This window comes from Scleropages formosus, chromosome 15 (genome assembly GCF_900964775.1).
Source record: "Scleropages formosus chromosome 15, fSclFor1.1, whole genome shotgun sequence".
Classification (NCBI taxonomy): Eukaryota; Metazoa; Chordata; class Actinopteri; order Osteoglossiformes; family Osteoglossidae; genus Scleropages; species Scleropages formosus.
Genome location: NC_041820.1, coordinates 8,088,263 through 8,111,960, shown reverse-complemented (window position 1 = coordinate 8,111,960; position 23,698 = coordinate 8,088,263). Strand labels below are relative to the sequence as shown.

The 23,698-nt window shown below is 42.1% G+C and overlaps 1 protein-coding gene across 2 annotated transcripts in view; it reads right to left on the bottom strand.

Moving 5' to 3' along the window:
• LOC108923553 (transcription regulator protein BACH2-like) overlaps positions 1-23,318 on the bottom strand; it is a 49,515-nt gene extending 26,197 nt beyond the window's left edge. Inside the window, exons 1-2 of one of the 2 annotated variants that reach the window (XM_029258716.1) lie at positions 22,944-23,318; positions 1,645-1,704 (exon numbers count right to left, since the gene is read on the bottom strand). In XM_029258716.1, the coding sequence (XP_029114549.1) occupies positions 1,645-1,686 (42 nt within the window). In that variant the 5' untranslated portion in view covers positions 1,687-1,704; positions 22,944-23,318. The remainder of the gene's footprint in view (positions 1-1,644; positions 1,705-22,943) is intronic. The other variant, XM_029258718.1, reaches the window with a different exon arrangement.
• Between the last annotated feature and the right edge of the window lie 380 nt (positions 23,319-23,698).

Genomic DNA, 23,698 nt, shown 5'->3' with positions numbered 1-23,698 from the left:
CTTTAGTGTGGCTGTCAAAGGCACAGAGTCAGCAAGTCACAGAACATGGGCTTAAACCTGTACTGAACAGGGGTTACTCTGCTCATGTACCACGGTGCCCCTCACTGCGCTGCCTTGTGTTACTGGTGGTGGGTTAGTTGAGGGGTCGGTAGGTGGAGTCGTGGGTTTCCGTCACACCCTCTGCAGTACAGACACTCATCTGCCCCAACAGGGGGCAACAAAAAGACAGGGCGATCAAAGGGAGGCGAAGCATGCACGCAGAAATAAAACGTCTATAAATAAAAAAATTGAAGGCCGACAACAATCGTAAGGAAGATGTGACACAGGCCCGCCTACTTCCTAATCATCCCGCTAATCTATGCGTGAGTGTTTGTGTAGGAGTGCTGCTGTTTATACGAAAGTACATGTAAACACCACATTTAACTCCGTGTTTGGCAGGAGGTATAAAAATCCTTTCCACAAAAAAAAAATTGCGTAAAGGTGTGAATGCAAGCATTTAATTCATATCTGCATTTCTATAATATGCTCGGGCAATCAGACACTCCTGGAAATTAATTAATGATTTTTTTTTTTTAATTTCATGTGCAGTGTTTAATATTACATTAAGTGAGTTGGGAGAAAAAACAAGAAGGGATGATTAGATTACAAAACACTGCGCAAGCTACAGCATGCCAGACAGATTACCCAGAAACATTACATCACGCGTGCTGTTCCCATCCACTGCTGACACCAGTGCATCAAGCTCAGCTGCAATATCTCTCTTCGAGGTAATAAGACTGGACTTGACAGGCATGCTGGGTCAAACCAATATTCCTATTCCATAAGAAATAAAAATGGGTCTTATCTTCAAACTGGAATTGCAAAAAAAAAAAAAAAAAACACTGCTTTACTGTGTAAGCGTTAAAAATATCATTATCATAACATCGCCATCCATTTAACAGCACTGGTGAGATGAAAGCTGGAAAATACTGTAATACGGCACTGCATCGGAGTGAGACTTCAGGTATGACTTTACCGCTAATGTGCACATGGAGCGACGCAGACACCAAACTTAGAAATGGCAGCACATGCTGGAGGATTAGTTCAGAGCAGCATCACATTTACACATACATTTTAGGGAACGTCTGTCACCCTGGACTCTGACACACAGCACCGGGCTCATATTGCTCTGCCGCGGGGTCACCGTTTGACCCAGGACATGTGACCCTTGCGAAGAACAGCTGGTCACCAAATCCAAAGTCCAAGGAGAGAGAGTGACATGACCGAACTGGGGCGAGAGCTTGACACAGAAACGCAGCTACACACTGAGAAGGTGGGCGATCTTAAATATACATTATTAAAGGCAAAGGGGGTAATCTGACGTAGCAGTGCAATTTCATTCCCTCCCTCTCATCGCATCTGACCACATCTCTCCCTAAGGTGGTTGAGAAGGTGGTCAATAAGGCTATGCATCAAGATGCAATCTGTCGAGATGGTTTTGAAAAAGAGGTCAAGGGGCATTAAGAAGCAAAATCTCCATGCTGGAATAAGCATATTGATAAGAATTCATCTTAAAACACAAACTGTTTTATGGTTGATTCATTTGACAAAAGCACTCTTCACATTATCTACAAACGACTCAGCACAAGAGGGTGACATTCAAACCTTCCTCTTTCTGTGGACAAAGAGGAACCTCATCTTCTGCATCAAGATAAATGAAGGAACCTGGAACAAAAAAAAAAGCAAGTCTCTCGATCAGCAAAGGCGAAGTGTTCAACGGAGCTGCGTTCATTAAAAGGAACAATAAGTCTCATGTTCAGATCACTCTGCGGTCGCACACAGAGGTCTACGGTGGAAATACCACGGCTGCACAGGCAAAGGGAATCCTGATGCGTCAACACAAATGTGGGCCAGGAAGTGACAAAAGATGACTGCAAACAGCGCTATCTGACGTCCAGGGGAAGTGTCAATGAGACAACCAGGCGGCGTCTTTTGAACTTCTCTCTGACACTTGCACGGGACTGTACGATGCGTGACATTTGACCTTCACTGCATTTGGTGTGCTTTTAGAAAGCATGTCTCATTTTTAAAGAATGTTTCTTCAAATCCTAACGAGAATTTCCTGACATTTCCATTGCGATGCTCAAAAATACACCTGGGCTGCTAATACAGTCGTCTCATTTCCAAAATTATACATTCATACATCTTACCCTTTCAAACTCTCAATGGTCATCTCAAAATAAATACAGCCAAATGGTTTTTTAAAACAACATGTTACTATCATGTATTATAATTTGGAAACCTGTAAAACCTCTTGTCTACTTTTTATATGTTGACATAAATAACCCCTAATAGTATGATGTCCAGTAAAATAGCAGAAAAGAAACAGATTCCAGTATCACACATTCTTAACAATAAGAAAAAATATATACCTACATTTTCCCTTTAAAGATTCAAGTTTTACAATTTCAAAAGACAGACAATAAATTGCAAGCATATGCAGAATGTTTCATGTGTATAAATGGGTATGTACCTGAAATCCTGGGTGTTTGCAAAGCAACTAAATAGCCTTAACATATCCGAATTCCAGCAAAGTACACTTCTATAAATTCTGGATAATAGAAAATAGGTTGGGATATGTCTAGAAAACAGCCTGGAACATGAAAAGAACTGTGAAAAAAAGGCATGAACGCAAAGCCTTCAAATTAATTACAGTCTGTGTTGTGAATGACTCAGTATTTCACAGAATTCAGATCAGATTGGATCTGAGAATAAACCTGTTACTAAAATTACTCTCTCCTTCTGCAGTATGAACACAATCTAATGCCTAAAAATCTGCAAAATGGGTCTGCCATTGCATGATCTCAGTTGCTTACCGATGTAGGTGGGAGAAACTGAAAACACTTTTTTACTTATACATTTATAACAAGGAACTCACAGGTACTTTTACAGAAATGCAAGACGTAAGAGGAAAACTGTCACCCCACTATTCAAAACTAAAAGTGGTTCCAGTATTTGTCCCCACAAAGCATCGTACTAAAAGGAGACAGAAAAGACGGAAGCATAGAGTCGTCTGACGCTTCTCTACACAGCACCTTACTAAGCTACTTACAGTGATTTACCCATTTACATAGCAGGGTAATTGATTCACTGTTTCAATTCAGGGTGAGTACCTTGATCAAGGGTACGTCAGCAGGAGTGGAATTGAAACCCAGATCCTTTCATCGCAAGGAGATAGCTCTAACTGCTATGCCACCTGTTGCCCCTTCTCAAGATGTTGTAATCCAGATTCTGAAAACAGGACATTGCGTTTCATGATGTTAACAATGCTCACCATCCATTTTTAAAAGCAATTAACCGTAACAATACAAATTCCTACAGATCCTGAGAGCTGGAGTGCGAATCTATAATTAACATAAAATGGGCAGCCAGTGATGAACAGCGCTACGGTAATAGCAAAATATTTTGTTCGCTATTATTCTTCATTGTACATCAGACATTGTAAATCCAGGTCAAGTTACAATGAAACACTGAACCGAATAATAACCCTTTTCGAACATTACTGTAGGGTGCACGTGCAAAATGCAATGACGCACTAATCAAAACGCCTCTTTGTATGTAATTCGCCCAATAAATCACACAGGAACAATGTGCAGGGAGTCCCACGGAATGCGCTTCACAAGAGGGCGGCAGTGCCAAGGGGTGGGGTGGGATTTTCTTGGTGTCAGCGATCCGTCGCGCTTGCTGAGAGACGTCTGAAGCGATGGTGCTTGAATCCTGTCTTATTAATGGCCCTCAAGAACACGCTGCGTCAGTGTGCCAAGGCCTGAAACACATCGTCTTTGTTCTGTAACGGCTGTTTCCCTCCCCGTTGCCTCAAAAACAGTAGTGCCAAAGTACACCGACCCCACGGCACAGCTGCCTAAATTTAGGGATCCAGCCTTGGTGAACATCAAGGTAGCCAAGAGTGGAAAGATATAGGAGTAATTCAGTTGGAGCTACACTCGATCCAGACTGCCATGCTCCTCCACCTCCAGCCACTTGGTCCCACAAATTAAGAGGTCCAAAACGACAAGCCTGAGGTTGCTTGGTTCTGACTGCAATGTGGTGGAATAATCTCTCCCTGTTCATCAGAACCGTCAAAATTCAAAAAGGGCCTCAACCTCATCTCCCATCTGCTCCATGATATGTTGCTTCATTATCTGTTAAAGAAAAATCTCCAATAAGATCAATTCTATATACAGCTATTTATAAAGTAGGTTGACAAAGTCGGTGAAACTGGACTAACTGATTGTTCTTTGTGAATCGCGTGTCTGCATCCTTTGTCTGTTAGTTACACTCACTTTTGTTTAGTGTGAGTTGTGACCGAGGAGAAAAGCTACGGCTAAATGAATGCGTGTAAATGTATATGTAATAGGAGAGGGAAACGTGCTTTAAGGTCTGGCCATTTGGTGCACAAAACGGGAGAAACCAGGGTCCCTTTAAGGTCAGGCAAGGCGCACTTGCGGTCAGACAGCAGGTTGTTTCAAGACCAGATTGCAAGTGGGCAGCATTGTGGGATGCCTGTAGGACGTTCTATTTGCAGCACAAAGAGAGCACCGGCTGAAATGACAGGTTAGGTGTTGCCCAGCCAGGCCCCTGTTAGATCTGGTTCCGTTCTTGGAAAAACATGATTGATGCTCACTGCTGGAGAGGCATGCTTTGGTGTCACAGCCGCATCATCATGCCCCCCCTTTCACGCACCCTCCCGCTCGCCATGGGGCTGGAGCGACTCACCATCGCGCCTTCAGTGATGGACACCCCCAAGTGACTCACTCTTTCTGCACATTATGCATCAATAAAATACAGCCCTTTGGTGTCGGGATGCACTGAAATGCAGCTGATGACGGACCGATGACTACAGAGGGTAATTAAATTACCCATGAACATGGGACAAAATGCATCCTAGGCACACACATGTCCACAACCTCAAAAGAAATCTTGCATTTGACCCATGAGTGCCTCAAAAAATTACATGATCTCTCTTCTCCACTTCCCCTGGCCTTTTTTGGCCAACAACTCTAGAAAACCACATGTTAATCCTCCAGAAAATTGTGAATCAGCTGAATAATTTCTGGTGATTTACAGCTGGGGAAGCAAAGTCAATCACATAAGTTACTGTTCAAGACGCTTCTTCCATAAATGGATTTATAATTAACGAGACTTGGCAAAAATGTCTGCGTAAATCCTCTCAGTGGGATTTTTGTCTCGTTATTTTATCCTAAATATCCCATCATGCAATGTCATGCAAATCTGTTTTGAGCGTCAGTTCAAACACACTGGTGAATATAAAATTGTGGTTTATTGTTGACACCTTGTTGTACATCTGGGCCATCCAAAGATCAAACAGCTTCAAAAATATTCAAAAACATTGTGAAATACAACTTGGAGAAGTTGATCATATTGTCATATTCACATGCTATCTAAATAAATTTTCTAATGTGATCATGTACATTTACATTTATTTGGAGTTTTTCTCCAAAGCAACGTACATCTCAGCAAAAATACAAATGTGTGCATTACATCAGGAGAAAGAGACATAGCTGCAGACGTGATTCTTAAGTAAACCTAGTTTGTTACCTTCCACTTGATGCACCGATGTTCATCGCACGAGTAGGTGCATAATACGCAGGATAGATGAATCCTGATAACCGTGCTACAAGTTTTTTTTTTTTATAAGGTACACAAACATTTACATACAATACAGGAGTTGCAGCTGTGTAAAGGCTTATCTGGGTATGATCATAAAGTTACGGTGCATGAATATTTACAGGGGTCTGATGGCAGTAGCGGGAAGGCCAAAGAGGAGAGAGTTGCAGTCGTCCAGATGGGATGTCACCATGGCCTGGACAAGTGGTTGGGCAGAGTCAGTTGTGAGGTAGGGACAGATCCTACGAATATTATGCAGGATGTATCTGCAGGACCGGGTTGTGGCTTCAATGTGCCGAGAGAAAGACAGACTCTTAGCCGAGGAGGTAGGCAAAATGAGTGAGTTCTCCAGTTTGATCGATGGATCGTGACAGGAGGACAGGCCAGCTGGGAGGTGCAGGATCTCTGTTTCGGAAAGGTTGAGTTGGAGGTTGTGATCAGATATCCATGCAGAGACGTCCGACAGGTAGGCAGCAATGAGTGCGGAAATGTCTGATGCTCCAGGTGGAAAAGAGAGGAACAGCTGGGTATCATCAGCATAGCAGTGGTATTTGAATCCATGGGAGGCTATGACTGGGCTGAGGGAGGAGGTGTAGATCAAGAAGAGAAGAGGACCCAATACCGAGCCCTGCGGCACACCGGCTGAGAGAGGCAGAGGAGAAGAAGAGGAGTCCTGCCAGACTACTTGATAGGTTCTGTCAGATAGGTAGGACTCAAACCATCTTAGTGCTGCTCCTTTGATCCCAAGCTGACTAAGAGAGGAGAGTAGAATCCAGTGGTTGACAGTGTCGAATGCTGCAGACAGATCGAGGAGGATGAGGACCGAGGAGAGGGAAGCAGCTCTAGCCATGTAGACGTGCACATAAAGTCCAACCATCCATTATCAATAATCGTTGGTGCAATGTAGAAGGGCTGTGGTCCAGAGCCTATCCCAGAGGCAAAGGGCATGAATGACAGTAAACCCTTTACAGAATGTCAGTCCACTACAGGGCAATCACACACACCCACTTACTCAGACAAACATACAGTACACACACTATAAGCAATTTAGAGTCATGAGTTCATCTAAAACAGGAACACTTGGAGGAAACCCATGTGAACAAAAGAACATGAAAACTCCCCACAGACGAAACTGGATTCAAATTCAAAACTAAACCCACAGCTCAGGAGCTCTGAGGCACCAGTGCTACCCATTGTGCCGTCATAACACCCTGGTCAGAAAAAGTCGGTATACATGTACTGTATGTCTACCTGAGACCACCTCCATTCCATGTGGGTTTCTGTGTTTTGTTCAAGACACCGACCCTTTGTATTTTGTGGAACCCAGGCAATTACTTTGGAGTGTACTACTGCAGAAAAAATTTTATTGCACCATGCACCTAAATGGAAAGTGCAAACACAGAAACGTGCTGGCAAGTTCAGCTGGCCTCTTCGTGACTTCTGAAAATCTGGAGCAAAACGGCTGTCGGCTCATCTCCCATCATCTCACCCAGTCCTTTTTTTTTTTTTTTTTTTAAATCTGCAAAGCCATTTCTCCATTAATTCTCATAACTGTAATTTTTACAACGGCTCTCTCCTTAAGCCTGCAAGTGTAGAGTGACAAAACATCCCTTGCAGCGCATCAGTGTAATTTAGTCACACTGTGCAAATTACATTATCCCGGGGTAGCCACTAATTATTACAATTAATTATGTGTCTTCTGGTTTGATAATATGTTCCACACAAATTACTGCTGTGACCCAATTAGAAACACTTAAATCTAGTCGTGTCCTCTTACATATTATTTACTGCAGTGCACACCTGTGACTGATGAAAAAATATCAAACCAACAAGCCCACTGCCAAAGATATAACCATTCACAATGTCTGTTTTCAATGGCAGTATGAATGCAAGTCAGCGTATTCATTATAGGAATTCAGTACGAATAACTGAATGTCTCTGCTTATTGATGACTGACATTTAGTCATCAACAGAGACAGAGAGGTGGTATTCCTTCTCCATGACATACATTTGTTTCATATACAAACTTTTTTTTTTCACTGAAACAGAATAAAATCTACATTCACTTCATTCCCCCAGCTTCTACAAACTTCAGCGGAGATCAGGTCGTGAAACACCCACAGCTCGCCGCTGATGACTATCAAAGGAGTCTCACTGGAGCTGATTACGGGGCCGAGGCTCGGCGAGGCTCTCAGAGGCTCTACAAGGAAGCCTAGTTTTACACCCAGAATTCCCTAGATACAGTCTGGAAAGTCAGGCGCTGGATGGGTGAGCTGGGCTGGAGGAATAATGAGTTCACAAATGGAGCCCAGCCACTGGCCCCCAGCCTACTGCCCCAGCCTCCAGACTCCAAACTGAGCAAAAAAAAGAAAAAAAAAAAAGGACTGGGTGAGATGATGCTGATACAAAGAAAACGCAGAAAATGTGTGTCATACAAGAAATTAATTTTCTGTTATTTGCTCCTTGTATCTTTTTTCATTTTCTTAAATTTTCTTATTCAGACAATTACCTTAACACCTTTTAAAAAAAAAAAAAAAAAAAAAGAAGAAAAAAAGAACTGTCGATACCAGTTCTCAAGTTCATAGCCAAGTCAGCATGCTATTGCATTAGCACTCATTAAATGCCACTGCCACAGAATTTTTTTTCTTCAAAAATTTCACACGGTACAAGTCAATACTGAAAATCAGCAGTCATTCAAAATAACAATAGCATCAAATGTTCAGCACGATAAAATATATTGTATATATTATTTCAGGACAATACATGACTTTATTATTAAACTCAGTGTAGCTGAATACCATTGTTTAATTTGAATCAACCAATGCTTTCTTTGTCTAATGCATTTATAATGCTCCTTCTTCTGAACTTTTGCACCAGCTTCCAAACTGAACATCTGGATAGGATCAATGATTCAAACGTTCAAAAATGTTTCATATGTGAAAAATATGATCCCGTATTCTATCCCCTGCAAAACCCTACATATGAAAGAAAAGAAAAAAAATCATATACAAATGATTATCCACTCAAAGTTTTTGACAAACTGTGCATGGCTTTAAAGAAGTTCCAGGTGACAACTGGGGAAGTCGATGTCGTGCATCACATTTTCTCTCACAGTTGCAGAGTTACAGAGCTGCTCCCCAGAAATGTAGAGAAAAATCACCTTAAAACTACAGCCTCAAAGCAGGAACATCTAGTAGGCGAGTGGTTAATGCTACCACCTTCAGATCCAAAGGTTGCAGGTTTGATTTCCCCCACCCCTGCAGATACAGCACTCTTTAGCAAAGTATATGCCCTGAATTTCTCCAGTAAAAATTACCCAGCTATATAAATTGGTAAATAATTGTAACTTTAACATTTGGAAAAAAGTGTCAGCTAAATGAAAAAATGTAAAGCAATTCATCAAATTAAAATAGGTAAGAAGGCTGAGAATAGTCAAGCAGTAATGCCTGACATTACCAGAACGCTCATGAGAAGACCTCAGACGCATTACATTACAAAATGTAGAAAAATATTAAAGAGATCATAGAAGCCATGCTTGGAAGAGGTCATGTTTTCAGGATCACTGCCTTTGACGTTGGGAGAATGGGGATCAATCCTCATTGCAGACAGTCTCAAAAGGATAAGCTACAGTGCCAAGGTGTAATATGACAATCTGAACACTGGCTGATTGAAAATTCATAAATGCTGCCTTTGTAGAGATCAAGTCTGAAACCAGAAGGTGGGGTGGAATGAGTGAACCATCTTCTGACTGCAACCTGAAACAGCTGCCATGATTCCATCTGCAGATCACAACCCTGTTTTGGATGCTGTTTTCATGATGAAAATTCCAAGTAGTTCAGTTGGGCAGCTGGTGTTCAGTGAGCTTGGAACGAGAGCTACATCTCAGAATATCGTGCTATAAAATGCACATCTCCATTTAGACACACTGAAGATTGTGTCAATAGACCTTGACTATTTAAAAATATTTGATTACATATAAAAATTAAATAGTTAAGAGAACTTGTTTGCTTGTGGCAGGGAACCCACACACACACACACACACACGCACACACTGCACACACATGCACACAGTGCTGAAGCTGATGCCACTTGTCCCAAACGGGGTCGCGGCGAGCTGGAGCCTATCCTAGACATGAAATATCAAGAGAGATATGAGATTCTTCTGAAAATGGTGAAATTCTTCTGATGGCTTTTACAAGTTGTTCATTATATTCAAAAATACTTTCCCAAGTAGATGTGGGAATTTCCTTATCCGTCATCTTTTGTTTGACTCAACCTATCGCCTGTCTCCAAATGTCATTATTCAGAAATTAATCTGACACCATTTATTAACCGAGGCAAGTTGCTGTGTGTCTCCTTCTCTCTTTCCTTCCCATCGCAGCTCCTTGTGCTCTCAAGGAAACAACCGATCTTGTCAGTGCTGGTGTGTCACACTGATGTTACTTACACAGTGAGGATTGCCAAATAATTAAATACCCATAAACTGAACTGGAATGGAGCATCAGTTAATTCAACAGGAAAGGTGACATTATCTGACTGCGTCATTATTTTCTTAATATGTCACTTCAAGGGCCAGTCTGCACAGAAGGAGTTGAAACGTAAATCGCCGCATGGAGTGGGCGGTCACGCATTTTTGTTGCTAGGTGACCAAATTCTGCATTTCTGCAAAAGCTTGCAATTTGAAAAGAACAGTAACTATCCCGCTGGTAGTGATGACAACAACAAGCTAAAATGAAAGGGTAAAGACCATCCACAAAGTTCATGTCTAAATAATACTGGAGACAAAATTAGCAAGCTACCAGGCAAAAGAGAATGCTAACAAGATAGTCACACCACTGCCCTTATGTTATACTTTCCAGGCTACGCTCTGATTATCCAATGAAATGTCTGAATGCTTAGACAAAATATTGTTCTCTCCTTAGTCTTGGAAATAAATTTCAAAGCTTTTGTGGTCCTTCCTCTGGCTCTGTGATCAGACTGTCAACATAAAGCGGCTGTGATTAGCGGTGTGGCTAAAACGAAACTGATGGAACTCTTGTCAAAAACCTGTAAGGTGTGTTTGGGAGCAAATCATGACATGAGGTGTGTTGTTAGGTGTCAAAAGATGTGTCGCGGCATGTGTTGCAGCAGCTCGAGACTGAGGTTTGTCATGGGGGGGTGTCGCAAAGAATGTTGCAGCAGTTATCTAGCATGCCAGGCCTAGGCCTATCCTCTGCGTTGAGGTGCTTTTAATACCATGTTTGGTGGAAACGGCTTGTAATGCAATTCTAAAGCGGGTCTGAAAGTCCTCTGAAGAATTCGTGTGACGTGAAAACAGCTGACTGCAAAAGGCAGAGAAATGATGAAAACAAAATTAGAAAGAGGATGTGTGAGTTGACAAGTGTTTTTCCCCTTGCTCAAACACCACCACTTTACAGTCTGGCTATTACGCTGTTGTGAATGCATTCATTTATGTATTTTTCTGAATGAAACAGCCAATTTACTGAAGCCGGTAATGTAATACTTCAATGTTATTTCCAGCAATGTATCAGTAATCTAAGCTTCCAATCAAACCTTTTGCTATCTTTATGACATGTACAAATTTGTTTCTTCCTGTTTACTCTGTTATGTTACTCAAATTAAACAATGCATTCAAATCTACACTGAATAGTAACAAAGATGTTAAAAAAAAAATCAATAAATCTGTTCCTTTCACTGAAATTCTATGCATGTATTCAAACATAATACATTATGTTTGTCAGTGAGAAGACAGATCATTTCAACTCAGCAAAAAACAGTCACGAAACAGGAACTCTGTGTTTACAGTCTTCATGACAACAGGTCTCCAGGAAATTGTTTCAGCAGCTGAGCTGCTGGTCTGCCTGAAAACTGCTGCATCATCCTTTACCCAGGTCAGATTTCGGCCTAGTTTTACAGTCAAAACCAAAAAACTTCACTTACGATTCAGACTGCAAATTCACATCATTTGGATGCCATCCATTGACATGGTATCTAAACTGAGTATTTTTTTAAGCACTTAAATCGAATACAATCCATCAAAGGATTGCTCTTTAAACAGCACCACAATCAATCTTTAGCAAAACTTACAGCAAAAAAACCCCTGAAAAAACCCCCTACATATTGCTGCTCAATTACTAAAAATGGGGGGAAAAAAAAGCTATTTCATTAACATTTCATAGTATTAAAAATTTGTATCTGTAGATGTTAATTTTATCTTCAGATTTATTTAAAATTCAATTTCATCTTTATCTTGCACAAAAGGCAGCCATTGGTTAACTAGTCAGAAATGTAATATTGAAACAGTGCGGGGCAAATACTTTGCCTTGAAAATAGTGGTAAGGCCAATGGAAAAACCCACCTGACTACCACAGACACAGAAGGAGTTGCTGGAGACCAAAGGGTAGATCCTGTGTTTGAAAACGGGGTGGTATGCAACATAAAATGTGCCCTTTAAATTACTGAAGCAGTAAACTGTACTCAGGCAGCCATGCGTGCTGAAAGCCCAGGCATGCTATTATTATTATTTCAGTGTCAACAACTAGATTCAACAAAGAGAGCGAGTATCAGGAACTAATGAATAACTGTACGACCCAGGATCTGCGGAAAGAGACTCATTATTAACTGCATTATGACAGACACATTTTTCTTTTGGTTTTAAAAACTTATTTTCGTGCTGTCATTTAACTGTGGAAGCGGCGGTGCTGTTTTACACTCATGTTGACAATACGGTGTCTGCGTTGAACGTATGATGATCTTGACCTTGAGGGTAAGTTTGGGGGCAGAGGGGATGTCTAGGCAGGCGGTGATGGCGGCCAGCGAGATCGATGGGAGAGAGGGAGAGACGGCCGGGGGACCGAGGGAGGCGGGGGGTGGAGAGGTTGAGCCCCGAGACAAAGAGGTTGACTGGCGTTACATTAGCCGGGGCCGGCGCAGAGTCACCCAGTCACCAGGCCAGGTTCAACAAGTTCACCCAGTTAATTAGCGGCAGCTTTGACCGCATTCCAAGAATCCACCGTGTCCTCCTGGCGCACACTTTCACGCAAAATTTAACTTAAAATCTGACAGGCTACCACAGAACAGAGGGAACGCGACGTGTGAATTTTAGCGCGCTGCCGTCCATGTAACAGTTAGCAATATATTATGCAAATCAACTGCCTGAGCCAAACAGGCTTAGCTATAGTGTATGCAGATTAGCACACCCCCAGCACAAGAAAGAATCTGATCATGGGACCATCTGCCTGGTCTTGGGCTAATAACCCACGCCAGATGGGTCAGCAGATCTTTCGCAAGGTTGTTGTGAGGCCAGGAAATGTGCGCTGCACAAGCACGGCGATATCTATTGTTTTCCTGTTAATTATCTTTGTTTCGACTGTGACACATAGGAAGTTTCTGAGAACGCTTTTGCGTGTGGCATGCGCAGGGCCTAAAGTATGACGCAACCGCCCGCTTCACGGCCAGGGTTCGAGGAGAGTGGCTGAAGCAAGATCTAAAGCTTGAGACTGCCGACAACTCATTATCGCAGCGGACAGATGCTCTTAAGCACGAGGGAAAAACTGATGATGTCTAGCTGTGAAAACGAATTTCCACTTGTTCATGTGTTTCAGAGGAACACGCAGGCAATGTCGCACAGTAGACAGACCCGTACCGTTACTACGAGCGCTAAAACCGTATGAAAATATGTATAAATGGAAATATCTCTACCTGTGCTTCACCGATGGAGATTGGCAAATTCAAAAATCTGCTTTGCATGCAAAAACATACTTTTTTCCCCTCATTATGAGAATGACGAACCCAGATGGAACCAAGCGGAGTGAATAACGCATGGAAAATCGAACACAACAGCCAAAGATGATGGAGCAAAGAACTACTGGCATATCAATATGTATATGAACACCTCACGGTTCAGAAACCGAGGCGATGCTCACTGCCAGCCGCGTTCCCACATCACACACCATGATGTACCTTACATTTTGAGATCCGCTGAAAGCAAAACAGCACCGATCAAACTGGCAAACTAAATATCATAAAACATTCAAGAAATTGGAAGAACAATTTCCTTTACGCTGCGTTTGTTCAACTAGGCCCATGTTCCTTCCTAAACCCATTTAGCGACCAAAGTTTCCGTTGATGTACAGCTTGAGAGTTTATGGTATAAAGGGAAAAAGACTTCTATATTTATTACATACAAAGACAACTGATTTATTATTTAGCTGGAAACACTACCAATCAGCATTTTCTCTTCTTTTAAATGTGAATTGAACAAGTTTGTTAAATCTGCTATAAGAAACATGATTTTTTTTGTACTAACCACCAGGGATCTCAAAATATGTCAGGGATGATAATTCAGTTTTTCTACAAGTACAGAAATTCCACCTCATCCATTCCAAATTTCAAACTCAATTTCCTTTTTGGCACCAACATCACTAGTTGCAGACCTTTCAGACTTGGCGCAATTAGCATAAAAATACTGAAGAAAGCAAAACAATCAAAACAGAGGCTATGAGGATTAACTAATCATTTCATTCATAGGCACACGACACAAATAACCTTTAATATTTGAACAGTTAGTGTTATCAGCGGGGGTGCGGTGGCGCAGTGGGTTGGACCACAGTCCTGCTGTCAGGTGGGTCTGGGGTTCAAGTCCCGCTTGGGGTGCCTTGTGATGGACTGGCGTCCCGTCCTGGGTGTGTCCCCTCCCCCTCCGGCCTTACGCCCCTGTGTTCCCGGGTAGGCTCCGGTTCCCCGTGACCCCGTATGGGACAAGCGGTTCTGAAAGTGTGTGTGTGTGTGTGTGTGTGTGTGTGTTATCAGCACGCAGTTGTTACATATGTTGTTATCATGTCATGTTTTTCTATTCAATAGCGCATCAATAGATAATGATGCGCTTAATAATGTGGAAGAGAAGCATGAATTAAAACACAAGGGAACAGCTGCAGTGTGATTTGCTCAACATATAAGCAAAAAAAAATCTCATTAAGTTAATTTTCAGCAGCAGGAACTAAAATAACCTTCCGCAGGGGGAGCACACGGGCTTTAAGACCTCTCTCTCCTCGGTCTCCCTTTACCGTTAAGACATTAGGAATAAATCCGTGCAGATGTCCACAGGGCTCTCAAGTGCACACGAGCACATTCCTTTGTCTCAAGGCCTGTGAGCAGATTTCCACTGTTCCCTGCGCACCCCCACAACCCCATCCCCCACCCACCTCCACCCTCCCCCATCGCCGGGCCACCCTTTTCCCAGCTACACTCCCTTTCTGTGCAAGGTACGCTATCCCACATGACTCAACAAATCCGATCACCGGGAACATGCTTTTCCAGGAGGCAGGGAGAGAGCAACGACTCTGTGGAAGGGCGGGACCTCAGGAGTCGCCCTGGCTCTCGGAAGATCACATTACCCCCTTCGGACCCAAGGAGTTGATCCAAAACACAAAATAAAACCACAAAATAAATGCACAGTATTGTCCATTCACACAAAGCCGTAAACAATAAATAATATTATAGTACTGGAAACGACATACAAACAAATGCTTTAAATATAGGGCATTTATTATATTATTACTGTTGCTATTGTTATTTCTATTACTATTTTGCCCACTCAGCACAATATTACAGTCAGGTCCTTCAAAAAAGATGCAATGAAACCAAAAGTAGCCCAATGAATAGTGCTCAAACACTAGGTTAAGGGAAACCTGTTTTGCATGAAGTACACACCAGTTGCGGTTCACGCTTACAGATGGCAATGGATCGCTTTGCATCGACTAAAGTTTAAAAAAAAAAAAAAATTGCAGATTCCCATACAGGGTGTCTTTAGCTGCTGTGTAAACTTCATACTCAGAGTCCTATGTAGTTCATATGAACAGGACAGCAGCTGACTTGGCAGTTAGCAGCGTTGCCTTAAAACTGGAAAGTCCTGGGTTCGAATTCCTGCTCCTACTTTAGCATCCTCGAGCAAGGTAACTGGCCTGAAAAAATACAGTAAAACTACCCTGCTGAACTGAATGGTATAAACTTGGTATACAGACCTAACGTTGTCAGTTGTCTCCGGCAAAGGTGTCACCCAAGTAAATTCGAAAAGGCAGCCGGTAAGTGGTGTTCACATGGAGTTACTGCAGAGGTTTACAGCTGTGGGTTACGTACAACGTCGGTTCCAGTCTAAGTGCTCCAGAACTATACAAGTATTTTTTTCCCCCCATCGAAATTATTTACACCTCTCTCAGAAGCAAGGTAGCTGGTTTGAAGAGCACTAGAAAAGCTCACATACTCAACCCCTGCTTATCACTGGGGACTCCTGAACTACTGGAATCCCGCAGAGAAAAGACCACCTGTAGTCATCAGACACAGGGCGTCTCACAGACAGGGCGTGGACACACTTTCAGGTCTGAAACGCAGCCGACAGGCGGGGCCACGCATCCACTTGCTGCCGTTGTGGAAACTCGGCTCACAGAGTACTGGTGATTTGCATGTATACTGTACACAGGATAGGAGGAATACCTGGAAAAGATTTCTGGAATTCCTACACCAAACATGTGGTGGCAGCCACATATTACACCAAGCGAAACACTCCAACACGGGCCAGTTCCTGCGTTCAATGTTTTGTCCATTATGTGTATAAAGGCTACTTTTATTTGATCCCTAACAATCCTTAGCTTTTCTCTAAATGTTTAATAGGGAGAATTCTCCTACTCACTTAAATAGAAGTGTATGTGGCATTCCATGGAGTGACAGAAAACAAAGGCCTTTTTCACCCACCGCCACATGTCTGGGAAGCTGCTCGCACAGTGGATAAGGTCACGACTGTCCTCCAAGACACTCGCTGACATGAAAAGTCTCTTTTACTCGAATGGATCTCATTTCCAAGTGTCAGACTATATTCTTTCTCTTTCTGTTTTGATGCTAAACGAAATGTACCATTTAATGTACAACAGGACATAAAATTTTTTTTGCGGATTTGTGCCTTGAGCTTGTTTCTGATGCTGCTACATGAGAAAGCAGTTTTTTGTTCCAGAAGCACAGCTTCTTGGTGGAGGATGATAATAACCACGGTATTAACCACAAACCACAACATAAATGCAGAGATGTGAATTAGCTTACATTTAAATAGTGGGCACAGGTTTTGACTTTATTTGGATGAACTTATCACATTCAAGTTGGTCTTTATATTAATATGTAGTCTTTCAATGTCCAGTCCAAAGCGTGATAGAAAAATTGTTTAAAATTAAATGCTACAAGATCAATGCGAAGAAAGTTTTATATCAATTCAGCAAACTGAACATGCACTTTTCCTATAGGATTCTGAATTACAGCAGGCAAGTTAATGAAGCACTGGTTGGAAAGAAATATGTTACTCTTAACATATGAGCTCTGAACTTAGGAATACAAAAAATTGCACTCTACTGGCATGTTTTGGCATGTTGCGCTGTTTTTTATCTGACGTTCAACGCAGCGAAAAGGTGTTGCAAGAAAATACACTGGTAAGGGGTCATAGGCGGTGTGCAACACAGGAAGTGGGTGGCGTTTTGCCGCTTTGCTCCTTTCCTCCCCACCACCTGTGGCCCACGCCTCCTGCTCACGCCCCCGCCTGCCGCAGTCACACACAACCACTCCGGGGTGGGCTGCCTCACAAAAAACAAACACAATGGGCTTCAAACATGGATCCGCCTGTCTTCTTGAGATGACGTTTTTGGGCTTCACCGATACTGAGATTTAACAGCGAATGTATTTTCAGTTGGACTTTCATATTAGGCGGTGCGTCGTAATTTCCACTGCACAAAAATTACTAGCGTGTCGTGACAGATGTCATAACAATTTCTTTTCAAAATACTCAAGAACCAAGTGGAGAAACTCCAAAACCAAACTGTGCCACAAGAACATTTAAAGGGGGAGAATTATATGTGTTGTTTTAATCTAGTCATGAAAACGTCCTAAGACCTGGAATAAATTGGGAATGTTTTGTTCGGTGCAAATTTTTCTGCTGTGCGTTAAAAATGTGTTGGTCCCAGGTTGTTTTTTTTTTTTTTTTTACTGCTTGCAAATCTTTTGCAGTATTAGAAGCACTATCAAAGACCTTAGGGGTCTGCTGTGTTTTCCGAGTAGCCCTGGCAGGTCCACAACAACAACTCTGCCTTGGGTTCATCTTAGTGACTGCCCCTACCCCCTTCCCCCTCCCCACTCGGCATTCACATCAAAATGATGATCTCACTGCTCTCACCAGGAATCTGCTGATTGTTTTAAATTTCCTCCAATCTCTCAGGTTCCAGAGTGAGCGCTGCTGCTTGGCCCCAGCATAAATTAATCCTTCCACACAGATGGAAAACAGTGAGAAAGGTGAAAGGATGACCTCGTCAGGAAGTGACAATCCAACATGCAGCCTGGAATTTGCACAGGCTTTTCCCTAAATTTTTTTCTGCTGCACTCAGTGACTCTTTAGAACTCTTGTTCAGTAAGTGCCTGAGTGTATGGAAAACTGGCTCGCATATGAGGAAGTTCGTGATGAAACCGACTTCAAAAGCCCAGAGCTGTCCAGGATTTCCATCATTTCCCAGTATCCCAAACTAGCATGAAAACTTGCCACTCAATGGAAACGTCCCTGTCCTTGGTTCCAAATGTACAGGCATCCTGGGAAAAGTCCACTCCCACCCGAGTTTAGAATTCCCTTGGTCTTTGCAGCAGCAGCCGATGAAGTGAATTCTTCAGTTGTCCCCACAGAGGACGCTTGCCTAAACTAAAGTAACAGTTCACATCTTTAGCCTCCTCCTATCAAGAGACTAGAACAGGCTTTGTCTGAAAACAGTGTCAAATTTGAGTAGGGGTATCCCAAGGTTCACTTCTTGGACCCGTGCTTTTCTCTAGCACACATTCAATCACGTGGTTCTCTAATCTCTCTCATGCTTTAGTAGGTCATCAGTTAAGTGCATGCTGAGGAAACGAGGAGCTCGATTGTCTAATCTGCAAACAGTGGTAAGATTTTTGAAACGCATTATTTTTTCTCTTTTTTTGTACAGCTATTTTTGCATTGTGGGGGCACAGTGGCGTAGCAGGGTTGGCTGGGTCCTGCTCTCTGGTGGGTCTGGTGTTTGAGTCCTGCGTGGGGTGCCTTGTGACAGACTGGCGTCCTATTCTGGGTGTGTCCTCTCCCCTTCCGGCCTTGCGCCCTGTGTTGCCGGGTTAGGCTCCGGCTTGCCGCGACCCTGCTCAAGACAAGCGGTTGCAGATTGTGTGTGTATGTGTATTTTTGCATTGTAATAGGAATAATATTCCTTGCTTGAAAGCACAGTAAAACAATTGTGCACCTTTTGCGATGCTGCCTATGTACCAGATATATATGTAGCAACCATTTCGATATTTCACCATGATTTTGCATGATAAACTAATGTAGTAATGTAGTAATGATTGTAATGTATCTAGCAGTGTAAGTCACCTTGGTGAATAAGGTGTGTGGGCTGATAACACTACACAGAGTGCACTGGAAGCCGCTTTTGAGAAAAGTGTCTGCTAAATAAATAAATGTAAACTGTGCAAATTACTGATGATACAGATACAAACCGTACAGTGTATCTGATATATTTTCATTGCTACAGTTTATTTATGGTCAGCTCTGTATTTTGATGCTCTATGTGTAGTAGTCATATCTAGATTTAATTTACATTTATTCATTTAGCAGACACTTTTCTCCAAAGTGACTTACAAAGTTAAGCTACTTACAATTATTTACCCATTTATACAGCATTTATTTACCCATTTGTACATTTCACACTGATCTTGACTGATAAGTAGTGTTGCAATCCGGATTATGGGTTGCCAAATTATGGATGATCCACAGTTCAATGAAGAATTAATCTCTATTAATATTAATCCCTCCAATCTTGAAGAACAAATATAATATCCTTAATGCACTAGCAGTGATGCTTAAGTGGTGGGAGACAGTGTTGTTGGTTCAGAAAAGAGACAGTCTGAAGTTTACCTGGTCTGACTGACAACTCACCTCACAGTATTATGTCTTAACTTGCAACTGTATGGGTAAACCACATTGCTGGAATGTATGTTAGTTCGGACGATGATTTTCTTTTTCATGTTTAATATGTCGTACAACGACTAAACCATCTAATGTCTGAAACTGCAATATGTTTTCTTACCATCAAAGTCTGTCGCAATAATTATGATCTGATTTCTTGTCTACATTTAATGGCAGTCATTAAAAGAAACCTAGCAGCATTTAGGTGTTAAAATTGTCTCTCAGCTCTCATCTTAAACAGAAAGCTCACTCCAAACATGTACAACTATAACTGATATGTTTACAAAATACAGCTGAACTGACACTCAGATTTTAATCAGGAGAAATACACCACAGATCATTTAATTAGTTGTTCCTCCAATTTTATCTCACAGTTAATGGAGCAGATAGAGGCATGCTTTTCAACTGAAAAAGATCTTTTAATAATAAGGTTTGGTGCACAAAACCTTTTCTGCTAAGGCTGTTATAAAGAATGCCTGATCTAAGAAATCAATAAAAGCAGCAGAAACATATGATCAGCATAAATCAGAGCTTGCATGCTCCTTGAATGAATGCAGCAGTAGGTGTCATAAGGAACCTCATCTAAAATTGAAATTAACCAGTTCCTTAGAGCTTTTCATTATTGCTACCTTTCAGAATTTGAGTACAGCCAATCATATTCAGCCAAACCAACATCATAAGGAAGTGTCTGAATGTGGCTCTTTGTGTAAAGTTTCTTTGTTATGAAGGACTACTAACTCCTCCACCAGTATCTGAACCTTCAGTCTAACAGAAGATAGTAACATTTTACTTTCTAGTTGTGATAGATCAATTCACGGTACATGGTTGGTGCTGGAAAAGATGGTTCTGGTTACAATACTTAATGTTAGAGCTGCAACTGGGAAAACTACTTAGGAAGCCCTAAACACCAGGCAGATTCTGGGAAATTGCATCACAGCATTACAATATAATGGATCATTTCACCAGATGCAGATGGAAAAAAAAAAAAAATCACGTCTCCATTAAAACCGCAATTTCTACAAGGCATCGTATTTAGATTCGTCCTTGTGAAACCATGCTTACTGACATTATAAAAACATCTTAATTCTCAGAAATATATATGTGTGTGTGTGTGTCTGTGTGTGTGAGAGAGAGAGAAATAAATGTCCAAGTAACACTATATATGCTATTATAATTATTCCAGCTCCCTCCCAGTAAAGATGAAAAGCTTTAAGTAGAGCACATCACCAGACTTAAAAAAAAATACTATAACAACATATGAATGCTGTATTTTTAATGTAAACCTAACTATTAACAGAAGTTATGACAAACTACAATTAGAATTAAAGATGAGGCATGCAGTTTTAAACCACCATGTGTCACAATGCAATTTGACAGAGTAAGCCTTCACTATTATACTATAATAATGTTTCACTTGCAACAGCAGCCTGCATACGTACAGCAAGATTTTGTCATTTAAACCCATAAGCAATTTACAATTTTTGGTAAATTGCTAAAATCATGTAGACTAGATAAATACAGAACTGTGATTGCTTTAACGGTCATATTTCAGAGCAAGCAAAAGTAGCTTTTTAAATGTACCTGCACCTTTATTTTACATAATTAATGCTTTTATTATTGTCCCGAGCACCACAAAACATCAGGCCCAATTTTGGATATTTCCAAGAAAATATTCTGTATAAATCTTACGGGACAATTGTAATTTATTACACAGTTAAGGACTTCTATTGCTTTTCCAGAACAAGGCATTTGTACCAAACGAATAGTGTGAAATAATGCAGAGCGCTTTTAACTGTGAGATTTGAACTTCATCTTGCATCACTGAATGAGAAATATGGAGGGAAAAAAGCACACCTTTTCAGAAGTGCACCACTGTCCATACTCCTGGACCAGCCCTTGTGACACAGATTTCAGGGCTTCAGTTTCATCTGCAGTTTTTACTGTAAGAGACCCTGTTGTTTGTTAAGGTGTTCAAAGAGCCTGTCCCTATTACTGGCCGTTCTTTCAAATGTTCTTTCAAAAGTGCTTTGTTTTATATTGTTGTCTAAAGAACTCAGGGAGTATAATTTCGTTGTATTGCACAGCAGTACAATCATGACAATAAAGTCTTCGATTCAATTCAAATGACCACCACCATAGCAGCACTATTATTAACACGCACACCTGTGACAACCTCAGCCAATAATGAAACGTTGCTTGGAAAAACACACATAAACAGCCTTCACTCAGATGAAAGTTTAAGAAGAAACTGCAAACCAGCAATATGAAAAAAAAAAAAAAAAGAGAAAATGAATGCTCGCCTCACGTCGTTTGTTCCCGGAAAGACAGCGGGATTCCGAAGATTATATTTCTTACATTTTTGGTGGTTAAGCGCCAATTGCATGTGATGTGGGGGATCTTACTTCTTTCTTCTCGCATACGATCATTTTCTATGTATGTATTTATTTATCATGTTTCTTTTTTTTTTTTTTTTTGCAGATTTTTCCTGTCTAATGCAGCGGCAAGAAATGTTAATTTAAATCTTTTTTTTTTTTTTTTTTAAATCATCCTGCATTACTGTGTGTGTGCTGCAAGCGACGTGCCATGAGGGAGGCGCTGATGTTTCGTGTCACGTTACTCGCTCCGCTCCATGAAGACCAGTCGAGTGGAGGGATGAGCGGTGAGCGATGAGTCAGGGGCTTCGGGACTGACAGCTGCTTCCCTCCAGGCGAAAACAAGGGCCGCGTGGGACCTCCCCCCCCCCCCCCCCGCCCCGACACTCTGCTTCAACTGCGGGATCATCCCGCATCCACGCACCCACGCCACGGTGAAAGGGGGGAACGCGCCGTGGGGCGCCGCGCTGCCAACTCAGCCAACGAAACAAAACAACAAACACCACAACCACAACAACACGGATGTAGCGCTTTTTATTTTCTCTAACATCCACGCGAGTCGGGCCACTTTTTCGGTACCAAATTACCAACAAAAATAACTGCATTAATAATAGTAATATACTCATACTGTACTGTACAGTACGACCGGGTGAGTGCGCGCATTCTTCCCGTTCCTCTCGGCTGCGGGTTCGGGCGATGCTGGGGAGTAGGGGGGTGGGGGGGAGCTCTGAAAGCCCATCCAAAAAAAGGCATTACTTCTGAACGGCGCGAGCTGTCACGTCAAACCGCGAGTGCTACTCTCCACGGCAAGGCGAAACGTCACAAAAGCAAACGCTAACATTAATAAATTAATAAGAAAAATATATAAATAAACAGACACCGGTGGTACTCACCTTCAACTTTCGTTTTTTTTTTTTTTCTTCTTTGCAGTTCAGCCTTATGTACGCGCAGAAAATCACATTTTTTTCTCACATGGTGACTTCCTTCCAGAACGGGTCAGCGCTTTCGCTCCCAGGGTTGCGGAGTAAATTGTGTTTCGGTGTGCAGTTCGGGCTCTTTTGTTGGGTGAAGGGGGGGGGGGGACCTCGGTGGTTAGTAGCCACTGCGTGCGTGTGTGTGTGTGTGAAAGAGAGAGAGTGTGAGTGCGCGCGGAGCCCAGCGGCGGCGCGCCTCCTCCGTCTCCTCCGTTCTGCTACGCTGTACTGGAACGCCTACTCCTCAATCGCTACATTGTTGACATTCGAGCGCTGACGTCACCGAGCCCCCTCATTCACACCGGCGTGGCGCGGCAAGGCGCGAGGGGGTTGGAGTGCGCCTGCGCACGGAAACGGCCGCAGAAGCGATTGGTGAATCGCTGCTACGGCTACGCGAGGCGCGCGGCCTCCGTTTTCCGTTCTTGAGCTCCACACGTGAAAAAAGTGCTTTTTTTATGAATGTGTGCGCGCTCACATTCCAGACACTTTTATTTATCATTATTAATAATAGGGAGAGCTTTTAAGTAGTCTTCATTTTGCATACCATTGCCCATATTTTTCAGCTTACATTATTCCTTTAGTTGACACTTTTCTCCAAGCAACTTAGAGTGTTGGGGTTACAATTATTTACCCATACAGCAGGGTAATTTTACTGGAGCCATTTAGGGTAAGGA